Below are 20,689 nucleotides of genomic sequence, written 5' to 3' on the forward strand. Positions count from 1 at the left end.
ACGCACACACAATTCTGGGATCCGGCCACACACATCCACATCCACACAATAAGGTGTCACTGATGTAGTCATTACATTCAGATGATCTCGCTGTCTCATCTACAGTATTTTCTACTCTCCTGTCCTCTTTCTTTCTATCTCTACTCTCTCTTCTTCTGTCTTCTTCCTCTTTATCTTTTCTTCTTTCTAAGGTTAGACTGATATATCAGGCAAATCTGATCTGTCATGAATAATCTGAAATCAATAATGCAGGTGTTTTGATTATATTTCCTGTATAATTATCAATACCATGCCCTTAACCTGATCAACACCAATTGGTCACATTAAGGGCTTTTGACCAGAGTTCACACAAGGATGAAAGGATATATTATTGTTATTATCATCATCATTATTAACCTAAACTCAGTAGTGCAAAGTAACTAAGCTCATTTACTCAAGTACGATTTTGAGGTACTGGTACTCCACTAGATTTATCTGACAGCTATAGTCACTAGATTTTACCTACAAAACATATGATCAGCCATAATGATATATTGTTAAAGATTAAACAACCGGACTGTATATGAACTTATTACAAACTAACCATTTCCACTTTGACTAAATACAACATTAAAAGTGCTGCTTAAACCTCAACACATCAGTAATACACAGCAGTGGAAAGTAATTAAATACATTTACTCAAGCACTGTATTTAAGTACAGGTTTGAAGTATTTGCACTTGATTGATTGTACTTGATAGCATTTCTATTTTCTGATAAATTATACTGATACTCCACTTTATTTACCACTTATACTTCACATTTATCTGACAACTATAGTTCACTTCAGTTTGACATACAAAACATATGATGAGCTTAGAAAATGTGATGCATTGCTACAAATGAAACTACTCAACAGTTTATAAGATAGTTACATTTCCAACACCTAAAATATTAAAATGCATATTACGCATGAATGCATCAGTAAAAAAAATTCAATCAACCAATAATGTACAATGATATAACTCTCGGGCCACTCCACTTTCACTTACATAAAGGCTCTGAATACTTCCTCCACTTCCTCCATATAATATTAAGGATATAACACCCTTAAAAGGGAAACTTTGCATTACAAATAGATTTTTTTTACTTGTAACAAAGTATTTTTCAATTGTTGTATTTCTATGTTTTCTTAAGCAAAGGATCTGAAAACACACAACAGTGCCTGAGTACCTGATAGAAAAAACAAGTAAATGGCCTAAATTGACATTCAGACTCCAATTTAGAGACATTGGCTACTGGCTCAAAACATAGTCCAACAATAAATTTGATTCTAAAAATTAAATTAAATTTAAATCAGCATTCAAAAACCTGTATAAGTCCAACCAATTTCTCTTCCCTCTCTTTCTTCTTTTTCTGTCACACAATGACATACAAAGACAAAAACAACCGCCCATCTCAGTATGCCTGTCACAGATCTGCACTATGATATGAAGTGCATGTTAACAGGCTGTGTGTCATTCCACGTTGGCATTATTATGCATGTTGTCGTTGATTTCTCTGTCCTTTCTGTTTCTAGCCTTGCTTGAGCATAGATCTGTAGTCAAAAGCCACAGAAGTCTTGTTGTACTTCCTGACTCCTGCCCCCCTTTTCTCTTGCTACTGATCTTGGCTGATGATGGCCTCTTATTTACATTCACATATTGGAAAGATATTCAGCCCCATCACACAGAAATTACTGTGTAAAATACAAGCCACACCCTTTTTATTTGATCCTAAACTAACCTCTGCTCCAGTAGTTTAATATTTTAGATGTCCAAGGTCCTTAAAGCATTTTTAAGCACTGGACTTTTTATTACATAATTCCCATAAGTTTAGCTGAAAATTCTGCACAGGTATTCAGAATTTGTGTGAAGGGGAATATCAGTGTAGATGGAAGGATGACCTTGGGCTTTATAGCCAACACTTTTCATTGTTGCATAAGTGCTTTTACTGACTACCGCAGCACTTATTGTTCCAAACTTTCTCTTTTTTAAGAGTCTTTCTGTGTTGAGTCTTTAAAATCAATTTGGAGATTAAATGCAAAATAAAAAAAATGGGCAACTGTGTCCTTTTCCTGTACCCAAGGTGGCAGTGTTATGATCTTGAACACTGGGATTTAATGTAACACTGAAGACAAAATTTTAAAAAAAGGCCACACAAAATATATGGCTCTTGCTAAACTGTCTTAATGCTGCTGGCCTATTCTCTTTTTGTAATAGTCCAACTTGCTTTTAAAACATAGTTTTCTGTCCTCTCCACAACATTTTTAGCTGTTGTTGCCACACATATGTATATGTGTATACTATACATATATGTCAAACAAATTTAATGTATTCATGTCATAAAATAATGCTTAATTATTTATCATTTTAGGTGTGATTCCCCATTTACAATGTAATACATTATTAATAACAGGATGAATACGTGAGGACAGTAGACTTATGGCAGAGAGCACATAATTAAAATGGAATGTTTTTCACATAAAGTACTTTTGATGCTGCTTTGTAAGTAATGGTATGTTCCCTGCTAAGTCAGTAGTTCATGTCTTGTGCAACTGACCAGTCACATCAACGTTTGTGGGGTTTGCTACGGTAGCGGGTATATCATGTCTGTCCTTCCCTGACACTAACTCGGTTGCTGCTTGCTCTCACTTTCTTTTCCACTCTAAGCCTGTGTGTTCTTCTCTCTCTCCCTTCCCTCCTTTTTTCCTTCCTTACCTCCTTCCCTTGCTTGCCTCGCTTAATTCTCCATCCATCCTTCCTCTCTTAATTTTCCTTCGCTTTCTTTTTCTCCTTCCTTCTGTCCTTTATTTTATCTCCTCTCACCATCCTTTTATTCTACCCTACCTCACTTCTGTCACCATACCTCTTACCATCATCTTCCCTCTTTCCTTCCTTTCTTTTCACCTATATTACCTGCCTTCCACTGATGCCACCTTTCCCTCTTTCCCACCTTACCTGTCCTCCCTAATATCTCCTTTGTACCTACACTCTTTGTCCTCCATCCTTTCCACTCACTCCATCCTTTCCCCTTCCTCACTTCCATCACTCCCTCCCTCCCTTCCTCCCTCCCGTCCTCCTCCTCCCTCCTCCTCCCATCTATTGGTGACTCTGTGGCTGCTGGTGTGGGCATGCGGGCCTGCCTGACAGAGTTTTGCATGCGTGGCCTGTCTAACTTTTATTCAGATTCAAAGAAAAGGATTCGTACATCCTATCAGAGTAAGTCAGGCCTTCCTAAAGGCTGTGGGACTCTGTGTGTGGGGGGAGGGCAGTGGGGGGGTTGGGGCAGTGTTTTGGTAGAAATGGTTGCCATAGAGATCGGAGATGATTGATGTGGAGTGAAAGCAAAGGGGACAAACCAAAGAGATGATTGGAATGAAACTTGTTGTTTCTAGTCTCACAGCAAAATATATATATATGTATTTCACCATATAAAACTGATTCCAGTCATGTCCAACGGTATGTCCTTTGCAGAAAGAGAGCCACTCCTTTGAGTCTGTTAAGTAAGGGCAGTTATAAATATTATATGATCCATTTGATGTATATTTGAACTGAAGCATAGTTAGTGGGGTGAATGAAGCCTAGTTCAGTTTGGCTAAAAACTGAAGAGAATTAATTAAATTAATCCAAATTTTTTGAACTGTGACGATTCAGTGAAGCTATTAATGAAGCCATAATTAACACAGCTAAAACACCCCACATTTGAAGTCAGACTAAAAGGAACAAGAATTTGAAATTTAAGCACTTGTGGTGGTATTAAAAAAGAAGTAGGTAGGTAAAAGTAGGTATGACTTCTCATTATGGCCTGTGCTTGTTGCATGTGATCAGATATGATCAGATCTTGATCATATTTGTGTTTGTTCTGTTTTGTATTTTGATTGTATATGCCAATTCATCATGAGATTTGCACTACATACTGTATATGCCCAGTTATGGCCATGTAGACATTTCAATGCAATATGGTTGAAAATCTAAAATGTAGGTCTATAAATAGATTGAAGTGATTGTAGTGCAGGTCACATCAGGAATCAGCCACTCTGCTCCTGGAATGGATCCCAAGAAATCTATAAAAGACAAAAAAACCAAATGTCAAATATCAGCAAAGACTTTAATCCCCATAATATGATGCCTTTACAAATAAATGCTGGGATTTGATAAATTTGATAATGCAATTTACCAAAAAATGATAACCGGATTGAACTAGGCTAAGCTTCTTTCTTGGGGCTGTGCGTGGCTGATACCAACCGAGCTGATTTCTGCTAAATTTGTACAACGGATGATATTAAAATGACTTGACAAACTGTGTGTATTCTACTTCTTCCTCCTCTCGGCTGCCATTGGCTGCGGCAGGCCTTACTGAACTCTCTGACAACCAGCAGTCCATTGACATGGAGAGAAGCAAGTCGCCCACCTCAGGTAACGTGATCACACACACACACACACACACACACACACACACACACCAGTCACTATCAAGTCCACCTTTCCCGTATGGAAATGTCTCCTGTGATTGGCAGTGTGATGCTTTGCTGGGATGCCATTGTCTTTAAACTTGAACAACACCTTCAGTATGCAGCCTGTGGACACCTCACCCATCCCCAGAGCATCCTCACTTGATGTGAATGACAGCTGTTTATAATGGCAACTCATGTTCAGTGGTGTAATAGCATAGTAGAAACAGTGAGAAAGTGCTGGAAGTAGTAGTTATCCAATTGTTTGGTTTATCTGATACATTTGGCATGTCCATATGGGTTTTCCTTTATTTCTGTGTTGTGTAATGATGAATGATTTCACAAAGGTAAGCAACAGAAAAGACTACACCTCTAATCTGCTTTCCCTCTTTCTTTATGCCTCTTTGACTAAGTTTGTTCAACTCTCCTCTTGGATTCTAATCATATATTCTGCCACTGTGGTGAAGGAGCTGGGATAACACAAACGTAGCCAGAAGGCCTGTTCCTGGAGAGGGAGAAAATGAAAGATAAATAAAGCAAAATATAGTGATAAGGATGACTAAAGTAATCAGCCCCAATTGAATGTTTGCCTTAAGCAGGTGTTGATACAGCTGGCGGCAGTGTTGTTAACCGGCAGCTAACATATGGCAGTAACCTGCATCATTTTATAAAATCACGGCTTAAATATTTGTCAGATCAGAACAGTTCTTAGTGTTAAATATTTATTTTTACCATCCATAATATATTATAAAAACCTCATGTACACTGCTGTCAGTTAAATATTTGCTGGCATGTCAGAGTAAAGCAGTGCTTGACTTGCATTAGATGCTACAGGATGTGTAATGTTATGAAATAGACTTCCATCTATAGAGGGGAATGGTGTGATGAAACATATAATGTAAATGTATTTCATGTTGCAGTCGATGTTATATTTATTATAACAGGATCACACATTGGAAATGTGATGATAGATGGGGAAGTTAAGTGTAAGAGATTTGCTTGAGATGGGAGGACAGTGTCCCATGATGAATATCATAGATCATAAGACAGTATAAGAGATCACAAGTAAGTGACTGAGTAAAGGTTGGATGCAAATGATGAGAGTTTAAATTATGAGTTTGTTCATGTTGTGGTCTGTGTGGTTGCAAAGAGAGCAGATGAACAGAGATTATGTTGTGGTGGTTGCAGAGGAAGAAACATAAATGCATAATGGGGAGAGAAAGAGATAAGAGCAGTTCCCATCAGGCACTTTGTATCTGTCATGGGAAAACACTTCATCTCAGCAAATTCTGAACTTAAAGGTCAAATGGAGAGTAAGTAAGTAAGTGTGTTTAAATCTGTGCTTAAGACACTGCCAAGGTGGTCTGCCGAAACCTCAAGGCTCTGTCTGCAATAAAGCTTTAATTTCCGAACAATTTATTGTAAACCGGCTAGGTTTACCACTAATGTGAATAAGCTGATGTGTCAGTTTAGTTCAGAATATTTTTTTTTCACATGTAACAGACAATAGATAAAGTAAGTCATAGATAATACATACTAAGTAGGCTATTTATAGGGAAACTTCTGTAGTATTTACAATATAATGAAACTGACATACAGTTAGAGGTTTTCCCCACAGTTTTAGATGACATAAAAGCAGATGTGTATGAGAAGAGTCGACTATTTCTGTCATACTGTGTGATTCTTTCTAATATTTGCCTTGATGGCCAATTTGTGCTTTTGAGAAGGTTTTCAGGGAAAATAACACACATTTGAACAGTATCTTCCTGAATCTTCAGAAATAAAACTCACTATGTCAAGCCTTCCAACAGAAAAATATAATTAGGAACTTTGAAACTCTTTGCGATTAAGTAATAGGAGTTCTGTGAAAATGTGATCCTGAAGGGGGAGGTGGATGATGTTTAAGAACTCAAAATATGATTTTGTTAAACTAGACAGAGGCACAGTGAAACAGTGTTTTTCTTACCAACAAGGATTTCGGTGTAATAAGACATCATTAGCCGGTGATAAATTCATACATTTATCCTGAGGTGTTTGTGAATGCTGGAGTATGAGGATGGTGCCATTCTGTGCAAATATTCAATTAGTCTGATGCTGTTTTCATGTGCTTCTGTAAAAATAATTTGATAGGGTGCCTCCACCAAGGTTGCTGCTGTTGCCCGCTGCCTAACTGACAGAAAATGCAAGCTCTACAGCTGTCCTTACAGGTTGTGAGCCCACGCTGCCCCATTTTGGGCCTCATGGGTCAAAACCCAGCATGTCTTTGAATGACTCTTATTGTGGTCCATCACTGGAGAATAGTTGCCATGGGAGATCTACATTGTAGCTCCCAGTCACAGGGACACACAAATGCTTCCTTCCTAATAACCTGGCAATTCCTCTCTCGAAGGCTGGGTTTGTACAAACTGACGAATAAAACCTTTCATAATATTCCAACCGATGCTCACTTGCAGATATAACACATAAGGAAGCATATTGTTGCCCAGTAGCGTAGAAAAACCAATGTACTGTATCCGCAGGAGGCTGAAAAGTGTGACTCAACAATGACTCAGTGACTCAGAGATTACTCCTTCAGGTCCTGTGATTTTTGGCTTTCAAAACATGCTGCTGCTCCGTGATGGAGGACAACGCAAGTGAGCAGTGCTGTTATATTTCGGCTGTGCAGGCAAAAAGCCTCATTTTCAAGCCAAATAAGAAAATGACAAAATGAATGGCACCAAACAGATATTTTACCCTTTTACCTCCCCTTCCTTTTTTTTTTTTGGAGGTTTTCCATGCACACATAAAAGAAATATCCATATTTTTTATATCAGCAAGTGAATCTCTTTTAGGGACAGTAAAAAGATTGTAAGGGTGGCCAAGGTAGGATTGTTATATTTCATTTTTTTAAAAACCATGACCCTACCCCAAATATGGCAAAATAATATATTTATAATTGAAATATAATAAAATATATTTATGGCAGACAAAATTAAATGTTTAAAAAATATCCAGCTGCTCAGATCAGTCTGACTGTCTGTCATAACATAACCAGTTACATAATGCATTAGTCGCATGGACAAGTGTTGCAGATGTGGCACATGCTGGAATTTAGGGTACCACATAACTCTGGATCTGCACTCAACTGATGTGGTTTTAGGCACAAAGTGAGGTATGTAATCCAAGCTCTAAGTGTCTTGGTAACAGTGTGGAGAACAGATTGAAGTGTGTGTGTTCAGATAATTTGTGGACCGAAGTAAACATGTGTTCATGAATTAATTCATCACATTAACATTCCAAACTGAAAACAACAAAAGTCAACATGTTTCATTTAAATTCATTCACTACAGAGCAAGATGGCGATGTGTGATGCTAAACTAAAGAATTATGTCATAGGCTAACTTTGTATGCCACGCTGTAGTACTGTTTTCTATTATGATGTGGAATAAAATAAAGGTAGAAACTGCTGTCGACGGGTGAAAAATGACATGCTCTGTGGAGAAATAATGTTATTTCACTAACAACCACAACAATCTATGTTTATTCTGTTAGTGCTGAACCTGAAACAGTGGCCCTGCAATCTGATTTTGATGGGGAATATAAATCACTGATACAGAGATATCTTTTTGACTTAGCTTAACTATTTGAATTGAAATGAAAATATAATGAAATTAAATAAAACATAAATCCAGGATGAGAAAAAGGTAAAAGGCCTTGATCTTCCACTACTCTTCCAAAAAAGTCACACTACTTTCCCTCCAGCTAAAAGAAAAAATAATGTAACATAAACCATCCTCCCCCCTTTGATAATATTCGTAACGTTCCTCAGACAGTTTTTATATTCGGTGATTACGAGTTATAAAAATAATATATGACATGTTATGTTTCTGCTGAAGCTATTCCAGAGACCTGTCCATATTGGAAGTCCTTGGTAGAAGTCACTTAATACTCTAAATTGAGACACTTTTACAGCAGTATGAATACAAATTCACTTCAAATTAATGTGTTTGATGTCCAAGACTTTTATCCAGCTAATCCACTTCCATGGTTTCCTCTATCCATATTGTCCAGGATGATACAGATATTGGTTGTCACACCCTTGAACTTTGTCTTTTTAAAAGCTGTCCTTGTCTGTACTTACATTAGTACTCTCCAGTCTTGCCTTTCAGCCTCTTAAGGAGAGTATAAGAACAGAATAACAAAACCAGGACAAGATGTTCTTTGCTGTCTTGGCAGAGAGTCTTTCAGCATTGTGATGTGGACTAGGTCATGGTCATTCTGTCGCATTACAGGCTTGTCATTTGCTAATTACAGAGATGGGAGAAAGGAAGAATAATGGAGACTAAGAGATGGATGAAAAGCATTGGGACAGTTACAAAACAGCACAGTGTGATCAAATGTCTGGTTCACTTTAACGTTCAGCCAATGGGGGCAAAAGGCAGAAGCTTTAATTCAGCAGAGTACAGTTTCAGACTTACAATCTGCAATCAGGATTGAAAGAAGTGAGATCTAATTTAAAATGTCTGTTTAACAATTCAATTTTCAACAGGTTTTCTAGATGTTTTTGTCAGCTTAAAGCATTCTTCAGTATTATTGCAGGAGTGATATAACATTTAAGTCAAAGTGCATTCAAACTAGTTATGGCTGTGGAACCACAGCTGTGCTCTGCTTGACAGGCGAAGAGTTCATGGTTTGTTTCCTTCTGCTGAATATCAAATTCCACCCTTCTCTGTGGCCATTAGAGGCTGTCTGGTTGTCCCGGCACACCAGGTGTGCTATGTCTGTTCAAGGCCGTATACAGACTGTGGACAGCTTATTAAAGAAGTCAGCCATCTTCCGTATTCACCCTGTGTGTCAATAACTGCAGGTGTCTCTCCCACCTCTCCTTCACACATCTTTCCCTCTCTTTTTCCTGACCTTTTTTCCTATCTTCCTTTTATCATTAGGCCCAGTAATTTGCCCTTCTCCTGCTTTAAAGCTGTCTCCCTTCACATCTTTCCCGTCATCTTTCTGTTTTTATTTCCTGAGGTCTATTGTTTTGGTTTGGGGTTATGCATTACATTTCCTCAGGGGGCTTTATGCCATGTGTGGCTGTACTGTAGCAGGGCCAGTTCCAGTCATGAGATGGACTAACAAGCTGAGATGCCAGTGAGTGGTGCCTGACCTGGCAGGATATATTTAGCAGTGTGCACATCAAGGTAGAAAGGGAGGAGGTGATCGCTGAAAGTATGCAGTGTGCTGATGCCACCTGCTCAGCTCCATGTGGCACAATGTGGTTTAATACAACTTAAAATAAGCCTACCAACAGTTTTTCAACAAAGCCTGCCTCATGATGCTCTGGTATAGTTACCCATACATTATATGAGCACTCATAAACCATTATATGGTATTATATGTATAATGTTGATAATTAAATGTTCAAATATTGTGTTTGTTTATATCAAGCTGTCTTACAACCCTTAAAATGCTAAAATGTTTTGAAGTTACTTATAGTTTATTGTAGATGCATAACTAAGCATGTAATTTACATTGGTAATGTATTAGGTCCTCTTTTTGTTAACCAAAACTTAAAAATTGTATATAAAGTTACTGTAATATCTTGAAACATAATGATTCACACAATAAGTTGTGATGTGCAGATACAACTCAAATCGTGGTACAACTGGTATTTTGAAAGTTCTCAACCAAAAGATTTTTCTCCAAGTGAATAATAGTGAATTCATTTTGCTGCCAAAGCTGGGAATATAGGAAGACACAGTTCAAGCTTTTTTGTGGTTGCATAAACTCTTTTTAGATATCTTCCTTTTTAGAGAATTGCATATTTTACCCAGTCCTGCCGCACCAAATTTCATATTTAACCAAAACAGTTGCAGGCATTATTCTGCCCTGCCATATAATGTTGTCTGTCACAGCCACAGGTCTATTCCTAGTGCAGTTTAAATCTCAGTGCTTTAGGTGCTACTCTTCACAGACCAGTTGGATAGGCAGCATTGATGCACACAGCTGTTTTCACCTCAGTGACTGTGTTTTTGATAGAAATGGAGGATTGATGGGAACAGGTGGTTGTAGAATTCCATGATCTGTGTGTTCGGATGATGTCTGATCTCTGCCTGTTGAGGCCCTAAGACCAAAAATGAAAGAAGTCACAAAAACGCTGTTTTATCTGTTGTCGTACTCTTATCTGATACTGATCCCACTGGTTCCATTCACTCACATTTCTGCAGTCAAATGTTTTTTTTTAATCCCTGTCTCAGGTGCTGGGTAACCAACATGAGCACTGGAAAAAAAATATATATATATTGACACACTGCCTTTGGGTTTAGCTTCTCTTTGATTTTCTATTATGAAAAAAGTATTTGATGATGACCATTAAATAATACATGTATAAAAATGGTTTAAAAGCCCAGTCAGAGCTTGGAATGTCACTTCAGGTCACAGTGACAAATGAATAATAAAGCTGGAGGACGTAGTGACTGTATGGAGCTGGTGGAGACAGTAGATGTAGTTAAACTGAAAATGTTTCTATTCCAAGAGATGGATGACTGATTTGTGTCTGGTAAGGTTAGAAAACAATACTAACTGGTAGTTAGTATTGTTGGTAGTGGTAGTTGGTAGTGGTAGTTGGTAGTGATAGCAGTTGTAGTAGTACTGTTGTTTGTGATAGTAATAGTTGTGCTTGTTAATGTTTAAGTATCGTATTGCTGGTTGAATAGTGTTGCCCTTAACTTTCCTATTAACCCTTTTGTTTTCATAACCTCTCAACTGTTTTCCTTCCTGTTACCGGCAAGTCTCTCTTTTTCCCAGTTCACCCATTGTGTTTGTCTCTCCCTTGTTGCCCTGAAAAGTCTGTGTCTGTTCTGTTGGATCTCCTATTCCAGTTCATTACCCAACCTCCCTTCACAATGACCCACGCGTCCTGCCAGAGCCTGTGGCCAGTCTGAGGGCCAGCCACTACAGTCCAGTCTTTTACTTACTGGACAATGGTAAGATGAGGGATGTCTCACAGATCTCGGCCCCTTCATAGACATCTGCTTGTGGTTTTGTACTGTATGGCAATAATGCAACAAGGGAGGGAGAGGGGATTATTGGGTTGTTTTTGGACAGGTGTTTGGTTCGATGTTGCACCTTGCATGCTAATTCTGCTTCCACACTGTGAGCAATACTATCAGCAAAACACCAGAAACACATTCATACCTTACAGAGCCACCGTAATGTGGAACTTTGGGTAATGTATTTGATTATCATTGTTGGCCTTTAAAAAGCTGGCCATTGTGGAATGTCATGGTTATAATCATCAAGAGCAAAAGTAGACTTTCTCACTTCCTTGTTTCGCCAAGTTTCATACAGAACAGATCTTCCCCTCATGATCAAAATGTTGCGGTTCATCATACGGATGCAATCAGGCCCTCTCGCACCACAATCGGTCATAATAGAGTGACCCATCAACCAAGTTGCTTGCAGTGTAAACAAGCTGACAGGGACTGTGTTTCTAGTAGTAGGCCGTCTGTCGCAGCTTTGTCATTGTGTCATTGTGCTCGCTACTCCAGCTGCAGTTGGGTAGACATTGTGATCTTTGTTGTATGTGCCAGATCTGGGCTTTGACCTTGGATCCTTCATCATTCAGCAATGCTGCAAGGCAGGCGGGCTTGAAAAGAGGAAGGGGTTGTATTCCAGCCGGGTACTTCTCCTCCTCACTCATCAGTGCCTCTAGTGCTTCATTTTCTGTGGTGTTAATCATCGTGCCTCCACTGGAACCACACATCTTTGTCATTGAAATGGAAACATGTTACTTTACTAGACTGTTGCGCTCAGAATCTCTCTCATTGTGTCTTTCTGACTGTGTGTCAATAAACCCACAATCTCATCTTGTTGTCCTCTGGGCTAACATTCATCACTGTCTCGTCTCTAACTGCATGGTGCCCTCTATGTGGCCGGCTGTGTTGCTGATAAATACGACTTTAGCTTGCTTTGTTTATCAGTGTTGTGGCCTGATCAAGTCCAACATTAACCTTATTTGTGACCTCAGCACTCCATATGTTAGTATGATTAAGTCATATAGTGTTCCCTATGCAAACCTTAGGGGAAAAAACCAAAACATTCATTTTAAACGCTTAATCCCGCAGCGTGTTTGTCTTTTTAGTCGTGGCTCTGTGGACGCAGTCAGTTAGTCAGACTAAAATATCTCAACAACTCTTGGATGGATTGCCATGAAATTTTGTAGAGACATTAATGGTACCCAGAGAATTAAGCCCACCATGCCACCATGAGGTTGTAATTAGTCATTCAGAGTGAAATATCTTGACAACAATTTGATGAAACGTGCTACAAATATTCAAAGTCTCTAAATTATGTATTATAATGACTTTGATAATCCCCTGACTTTTCATCTAGTGCCATCACCATTTGTCCATCATTTTGGTTTATGATTTATTTAATTATTTATAAAATACCTCACTGTTATCTTTTGATGATGATGTTTTCCCATGGGGAAACCAACATGCAAATCCAGTAGTTTCACAGACTGCATCTGCCACTGTCCCGGCATGCTATCAGTTAGAGGTGCAGAGAAGAAGAACAGAGAAGAGAAGCACAGACTGTGGAAATGATGGATTTGAATGTTAGTTTTTCCCTGACACAAACATTTTAGTTATTCCAGGCCAATATTAGACATTTGTGAGATCACAGAAACACCCGTAAAGATGCAACCTGCTGCTGGAAAAGGGTGCTATTATACTTGATAAGAGGGCATTCATCCGACCACGTCCAAAAGCAAAAGCATTTATAGCTGTTCCGAACAGCCACACTTTAAGGTGGGGTGAAAAGCCAGCCGTCATATGAGCAAAGCATGATATTCATTTAAATATGGGGATAGTGGCATACATTTTCAGACAGTCTCTCCTGTAAGGCCTTAATGGTGTTACTTGTTTGTACACATGAAAAGTGATTGAATTTGTTGAGTAAAGAATTGCATATGCAGGTTTGCATAGGAAACACTGTGTGACCAAATCACAGAGTAGCTGCTGAGGTCATAGATTGGGCTAGTCCAACATAAACTGTTGTCATACAATTGTTTTAATATTGTCATGTAACCAACAACATAGAAAAGAAAGCACATAAATTAGTACATATTAATAATATTATTAATCAACACAGATCTTGTAAAAATGTCATTTCGAAACAAAGTGAAAAAATGGTTACAAAAAACATGATAATGAATGTTAATACATGCAGTGTTTGGTTGGTTATTGTTCATATTCACAATGAACAACCCTTTGGCTCCTCTTATCAATCCCACCTATTTATTTTGTTTTAAATACATTTTATGAAGCATTAATGCAGCCAATGAGCTATTGAATAGAAGAACCATCTGTGTGTAACAGGTTTATTATGAGAGTATCTTCTCTTGTCATTGTATCTCTAACACTGCATATTTTATATGGTTGCAGCAGCATCTGGCCACTATGGTTTATTATGAAACACACACACACACACATACACACACACACACACACACACACACAGCTCATCTATTATCTCATTAGCAACACTAATCTGAAAGGCTTTACTTGTTCCTGGGAAAAAAAATGCAAACAGAAATTCACTGATTGAGTAATCCAATTAGAGAACCACAACACCCTTATTTCCTTCGCAACACAGGAAATACAGTATATTTTCCCTCAAAACGACCGTTGGTACTGAGCTGCCCACAAGGCCCTTCATAGCAAATAAACTGTACATGTGGAATTCATTACACTAGATTAAGAAATTCTACCATTACCTCAGCCACTAGTCATGTCCTTTACTGTAATCTTTTGTTTGGTACTCCACGGCAGAGGGATTGAAACCTGAGTCAACATTTTTTTCAAAGGAATCATTTTATGTTTCCTTTGGTTTTTTTCCAACTCTTCAGTGATTTTTAAATGGTTGGAATTATAAATACTACAAATTCATGGTCATGCTGTTTTCCCCACGGTCATGAAATTTATCAAGCGTCATGTAAACACCATCTTGTGTCTTCCACATGTCAAGTTAATCATTCAACACAAAGAAACAATGAAATATTGACTTCTTTTTGAGGGGGAAACTGACTCATGACATCTCAAGTTCGACCTTTGCAGTTCTCTACTTACTGCGAAATGCTTGCAAAATGTTGTAAAAAAGTTATTTTGTTGCCTCCAGTGTCTGACTGTGATTTTTGTATTGACACCCTGTGGTGTCACCCTGTTTATTTGTGCTTCCATGTCACACATCCCAGGCCGTAGCAATCTGATTTTACTGGAACGTTAAAGCCAAACAAAGATTCACATAAAACTGACATATTTCAGTGAAGACTTTTGTTAAATGTCAGACAATTTGAGTTAATGAAAGTATGTTCTTCTTGGCTTGTTGCAGCCCAACAAGACAATAACCATTAGTTGTATGCTCAGTACTTAATGTAAATAACAGACAAAAGATAAAACCTGCTCCAAGTGCTCGATTATTTAGTCCAGTACAAGTTCTTTACATTAACCCAGTATGGGTATCATTGATCTTGTAGAGATTGCTGGGAGCACTGGCCTGGGACAGCAATGGAGCATGCATTTTGAAATATGCCTGCTGTGTGCAACTGCACCGATTTGCATGTTCTGGTTCTTTGTTATTTGAGTGATTTCCATTATTTATTTATTTATTTATTTATTTTCACTTTAGTTTGTCATTGTTTGACACCTACTTAATATTTTTTTTTGTTTTGTTTTGTTTTGTTTTCAATTCTTTTTATTCTTTTTTATTTGAAGAGATTAACTGGTGCTTTGTTTCCTATTCTTTTGTTTCAGTAAAGGGACCCGGCAGAAAGTTAAGTCTGCCAACAGATCTTAAGACTGATCTTGGTACGGTAGGCGAAAGCCAACAGTTTTCCTTTGAGTCATTTAGTTTCTGCTTTTGTCATGTTTTCTCGGCTTTTATGTTACTTTAGTATTTCTTATTCTCACTCCAAATTTCTTCTTTCAGTTTCCTTGTCACTCTCTTTACTCCTGTTCAACCAGACGGCCTGAAGTGTTCGTCCATTTTGCCCCTTTAATGTCTTTTTATTTGTTTTAAATCTTCTGTATTCCTTTCTTCTACATTTTGCAAGTGTTTATAAAGGTGATTTGTAACTCATGCCCATATTTAAATTTGAGGCTTTCTCTCGCTTTATCATGATTGGACCATCCTCTGATTTTACTCAACCTTTCCTCCATTGACAGCCTTGCTCTACAGTGATTGGATCACTCGCTACTTCTTTCATTGTAACTGGATCATTTCTTTCTTAAACAGTCTTTTCCCCATTTTGACTGGATCATCTGCATTACAGCAACTGAGCGTTCTCCCCATGCATCTCTAACTGCATACACATCACAATCACAGGTTTCCCTTTGCTCTGCTTCTGCAGTGTCCCATGTGCTGTCCCCTCCAAACAACGTCTGCTTCTTTAACACAACATGTACCAGTGCCTACTTATTCCTGTGACTTCCCTCATTTAATAATCACCTTTCTTTATCTGACAGGTATGAAAAAATGTTTTTATTTTTGCAGCAATAGTGAGAGTGAGAACATTAACACAGATTTTAAAATGAGAGTTTGAAAAAAACAACCTTAATTACATATTTAGTTTTATCAACAAGGGAACATTTAAGTTAAGCTCATTAAATTGACTGAGGTTCAAACATGCCCCTGAAGTGGCAATAGGATGCTTATTGTCAGTAAAGGGGCAAAAATGCTAATCTTCTACCTTATTAATAGCAACAATATGAACCTCTTAACAGCCGGGGGTAATAACAACAAAATATTTTGACGGAAAAGAACACTTGTGTGTTTGTGTGTGTGTGTCTGTGTGTGTGCGTGTGCGTACTCTTAAATTAATAAGTGAAGTAATCTGTGTGTTGGGAGCGTATGTGTGTGAAGGTACAGTTACATTCTTTCTGCTATGTACCAGTTTCCTGCAGAACATTCCAGGCCAAATTACTGATATGCTGCATCTCTGTTTGAAATCCACAATAACAAAACATTATACCAGACACACAATGGTGTCATTGTGTGGCTCTCGGATTGGTCGACCCAGTATTACCTCCAGCATTCGATCTTTGCATTGCCTTGGTCCATCCTGCTGAGAAACTGGCCGGGTGTTGCACACGGACTGGGTGGCACCCTGGAGTTTTTCATCTTCACTTTGAAATCGAATCATTTGTGCATCAACCGGCTGAACAGGGGACTTGGATTTGATATGACAGACATATGATCAGTGCCAAATACTAAGAGGGCAGTGACAAGGGAACACTGCCTGAACTAATTAGCACAATGCTAATTATCTCTGTGCTTCATGAGGCTCCACAGAGGACAATTTCATAGAGAAAAGGCTGAAAAGGGGGAAAGCTTTGATCAGACCCTGCTGTCAACCCCAAATAGTTTTAACTTGGAGTTGGGGCTGGTTTTCCTGCCACAGGGATTGAGGAAAAGGGCACTGTTTTATTTACTCATCTCTCAAGATAAGTGAGAATGAGAGCACTCAGGCGTAGATATCACGAAGCCGTTAATTACAACTGTCTTGGCAGCTTTTTTTGTCTTGCTGGCTGACCTGTGACCAACCAGGAATCAGAGTGCACCCGATCCACACAATACTGCTCTGCTTTTCTTTGTCTCATTAACGAGGTTTGGCTCTAAACAAATTATTTTGCACACACACACAAGCACTCTACATTAAGTAAGGACAAAGCTTCCAACGAACTCAGTCCCTGAGGCAAGGCCATGTAAAGCTACAATTCCAGAAAGTAACAAGTGTTTCCTGTCAACACCATTTGTAGCTGATTGTGTGGCCAAACAACTTATTTGGACTGATTACATTAGATTACATTACAATGGTTAGCACTATATCTTCTGGCCTTAAAAAGGAATAAACAGTTTCTTCTAAAAAGGTTTTCTGCCAGTTCACAAGGGAAAAAAAGAAACAAAGTGGAGATGAAACTAGCATGTTCTGTATTATTTTTTCTTTTTTTCTTTTGATTTTCATTAATGTTCCCTGGCACAGACTGGATGAGACTGCACTCACAATTTGCCTCCACATTTTCCTCTCTTTTCTGTTGCCCTAGCATCTCTTTCTCCTCCCTGCTCATACTTACTACAAGCCACTCTACAGCCTTTTGTCACTCACTTTGGCTTTCCCTTTTTCCCTCACTACCATCTCTCTTGTTGACAAACTGATTTATCAACATCGGCTTGCTTTTCTTACGTTACAAAAATATCCATCTTCATAGGTCATGTAGTATAATACTGAGTTGTACTATTAAAGGACTAGTGTGTAAGATTCAGTGGCATCTAGCAGTGAGGTTGCAGATTGCAACCAAATGAAAACCTTACTGTAGGAGAACCTACGGTGGCTGCAAAACTCACAAAAAATGCAAAAGGCCCTCTCTAGAGCCAGTGTTTGGTTTGTCCGTTCTGGGCTACTGTAGAAACATGGCGGTGCAACATGGCGGGCTCCTTGGAAGGGGACCTGCTCCCTGTGTAGATATAAAGGGCTCATTCCTAGGTATCGAAAACACAATGATTCTCATTTTCATGGGAATATACACTAATTAAAACATACTTAAAAATATTATATTTAATTTCTGCCAAGTCCGTTCTGCTAGATGCCACAAAATCTTACACACTGGTCCTTTAAGTCTTTATTTTTTTATAGCAAAATCTCCCAATAAGATGAGAAAACTGCAGCTATTTCCTTAAAAACATGGCATTAAATATAAGTGAAATTCTATACCCTCATTAGGCAGATTTCTGTGCAGATGTCACTGCTCATTACTATACTAAATTATTTATGCAGATGGATATTGAGACAGTGGGATAGAATATGATAGAAAGTTTCATTATTTTCCTCTTTGTATTGTTTGCTAATGCTTTGCCGTTGTTACAGATCATGTCAATGGACATTGCACTAGCCCCACCTCCCAGCCCTGCTCGGCGGGGAAGCCTCGCATCCCGATGGGTCCGGAGGGGTCACGGCTTACCCGCAGAGGCCCTGGCCGACCGCCCTTCCGCAAGGCCCAGTCTGCTGCTTGCATGGAGATCTCTTTGCCTGTGTCCCACACTGAAGGTGTGTGCTTGTCTTCCCAACTCCCATCCCTAAACCTCTATAACATACCCTCCCTCGTAACAAGTGCATGCGATCCTCTCACCCTGGGGTAAGTGGATTAAAGCCTGATACATAAATCTTATGCTAATGCAAGTTTGCAGCATAAAAACCTAAATTATCAATTTGTTGCATATGCTATTCATGAATCAATTAATAGGTTTGTATATGAAGTCTATGTTAACTTCTTTGTAAGTACTATCTCATTTCAAAGTAATGATTCACTAACTTAAGAAATGTCTTAGCTAACAAAGACTTTTGTAATGTGTTAATCTGTTGCCAGGAAATATTTATACCAACCTCCAATCAAAAGCAATCAGCTATGTCAACAGGAAGTCATTGTAGCATCACAAGTTGTAAAAACTGCCAAAAATAACAGTTTAAGGGAGATATTATTTTAAACGTACCTGCCAATCCTTTGTAAACATAGTTATACTTTCGCTTGATTTACATACTGTATATGCATATATGGACAGTTAGTAGTATGCATGCTAACCTAAAATCTTCCAATTATTAAACAGCATTTTAGTCAAGTGTTTGGTCAGATATGTAGACCATAATCCATATTCTACTCATCAATCTAAATGGTTCATGTATTAGCAAGTTAATCCTAGCGTTATTCTGTCAGTTAGCTAGTTAAGTTAGCTATATAACACTTGCACCTGGCTGTTACTAGGTATAAATGTTAAGTTATAACTAATGTATATATAAGTACTAGGTTGTCTGCTGCAACCTATTTTAATTTAGTTGTACAGAAATCTCTATTTTATAAACACTTACACAGGGCTGCCAAGTCTCACGCATCGACTGTGAGACTCACGCAATTGACACTTTTCACACGTTCTCACACCACACATCCATTTTGTCACAGAGTGAAAAACAAATTCATAACTGATAACATTACAGCGCGAAAAGAGGACACTGACAGTGCACAGACAGACACGCTCTGTGTCACTGTTGCTCTGAAACTAATATGCTGTTCTTGATGCATTCTTGGTTTTCGTAGCACCCTCAGTCTAATTAATCTATAGTACAGATGGCTGTTTCTTGACTTTATAGGTGGTGTAGAAATGCAGGAATTTTGTTTTAACTTTTTTTTTTGTCTGGGGGAAGACCCCTCCGCCAATTATGTATCTTTCCAAGTTTGCTTGGGATGTCTGGAGTGTATATCAAAAATGCTACCCAACAAACACAAAAGAAAAGAAAAAGTCTTGACTTGAAAAGTCAAGGTGTTGCGAAAGACCAGAGAAAGGTCAATTTACAACGAACAATAATGCTCAACAAAAATAAGTACTACAAAAATCCTCCTGCCCCCCACACTAAGCTGAAATCAAAACTTGGCAGCCCTGCTTTCGTTTTAACTAGGCTAAGTTTGAACTTACAAACAGCTGGTACCACCGGCTCCAGCAGCAGATAATGTAAGGTAATTAATCAAAGATATTGACAGTTTGCAGACCCTTTGATAAATACACATTTCATCATTTTGTTGATTTCCTCTAAAACGTTAAAAGCTACTATAAATTAGCTGAATATGGACGTAATTTCAGCAGACATGATTACATACTGAGGTAACTGCTTATCAGCCAACAGGGGTCAGTTACTTACCAGATGAACATGATCAATATCATTAGTGTTCATTACAGCAACTGCTACTACTTCCTCATGTGTTATTACTTTGCACTCTGCTACCTTAAACATATATTTCTGCAGCTTGCATTAGCATCACCTTACAACATTTGGACTACAGGTTATGCTTTACCAGAATGCAAGAAAAGGCCCTTGCATTGTGTCCCTTAATACTGTTGCTTGTGTTGACCATGTCACGAGCCTGAAGGTTGGTAGAATATTGATTGTTTTAACCAATTCATTTGTACTTCTCCAGTGCCTTTCTTTCTTGTTCTTTTTCTTCCTTGAATCGAAGAATGATGTGATAGTAATGAGTCTGACAGTGTTTTTTCCCAACCAGTCGTAGTATTGTTAAGATTTTATGCCTTTTCTTCTCTCATATTTTTTTCTTTTCTCATAAATGGATTCTGTATTTTTTGCTCTTAAAAGACTGGGTAACTGAAGCAAAGAGCACACATGAAATTTATGTAGTGT

General features: G+C 38.3%; 1 protein-coding gene across 6 annotated transcripts in view; it reads left to right on the forward strand.

The window, feature by feature from the left end:
- Positions 1-20,689, forward strand: part of stxbp5l (syntaxin binding protein 5L) — a 159,543-nt gene that overhangs the window by 121,447 nt on the left and 17,407 nt on the right. For 2 of the 6 annotated variants that reach the window (XM_044365755.1, XM_044365756.1), the window contains exons 19-22: positions 4,370-4,435; positions 11,328-11,432; positions 15,264-15,317; positions 18,374-18,553. In XM_044365755.1, coding sequence (XP_044221690.1) covers positions 4,370-4,435; positions 11,328-11,432; positions 15,264-15,317; positions 18,374-18,553 — 405 coding nt within the window. The remainder of the gene's footprint in view (positions 1-4,369; positions 4,436-11,327; positions 11,433-15,263; positions 15,318-18,373; positions 18,554-20,689) is intronic. The other 4 variants (XM_044365757.1, XM_044365758.1, XM_044365759.1 and 1 more) reach the window with 3 other exon arrangements.

The sequence above is a fragment of the Thunnus albacares genome, chromosome 11, assembly GCF_914725855.1.
Source record: "Thunnus albacares chromosome 11, fThuAlb1.1, whole genome shotgun sequence".
NCBI classification, from domain to species: domain Eukaryota; kingdom Metazoa; phylum Chordata; class Actinopteri; order Scombriformes; family Scombridae; genus Thunnus; species Thunnus albacares.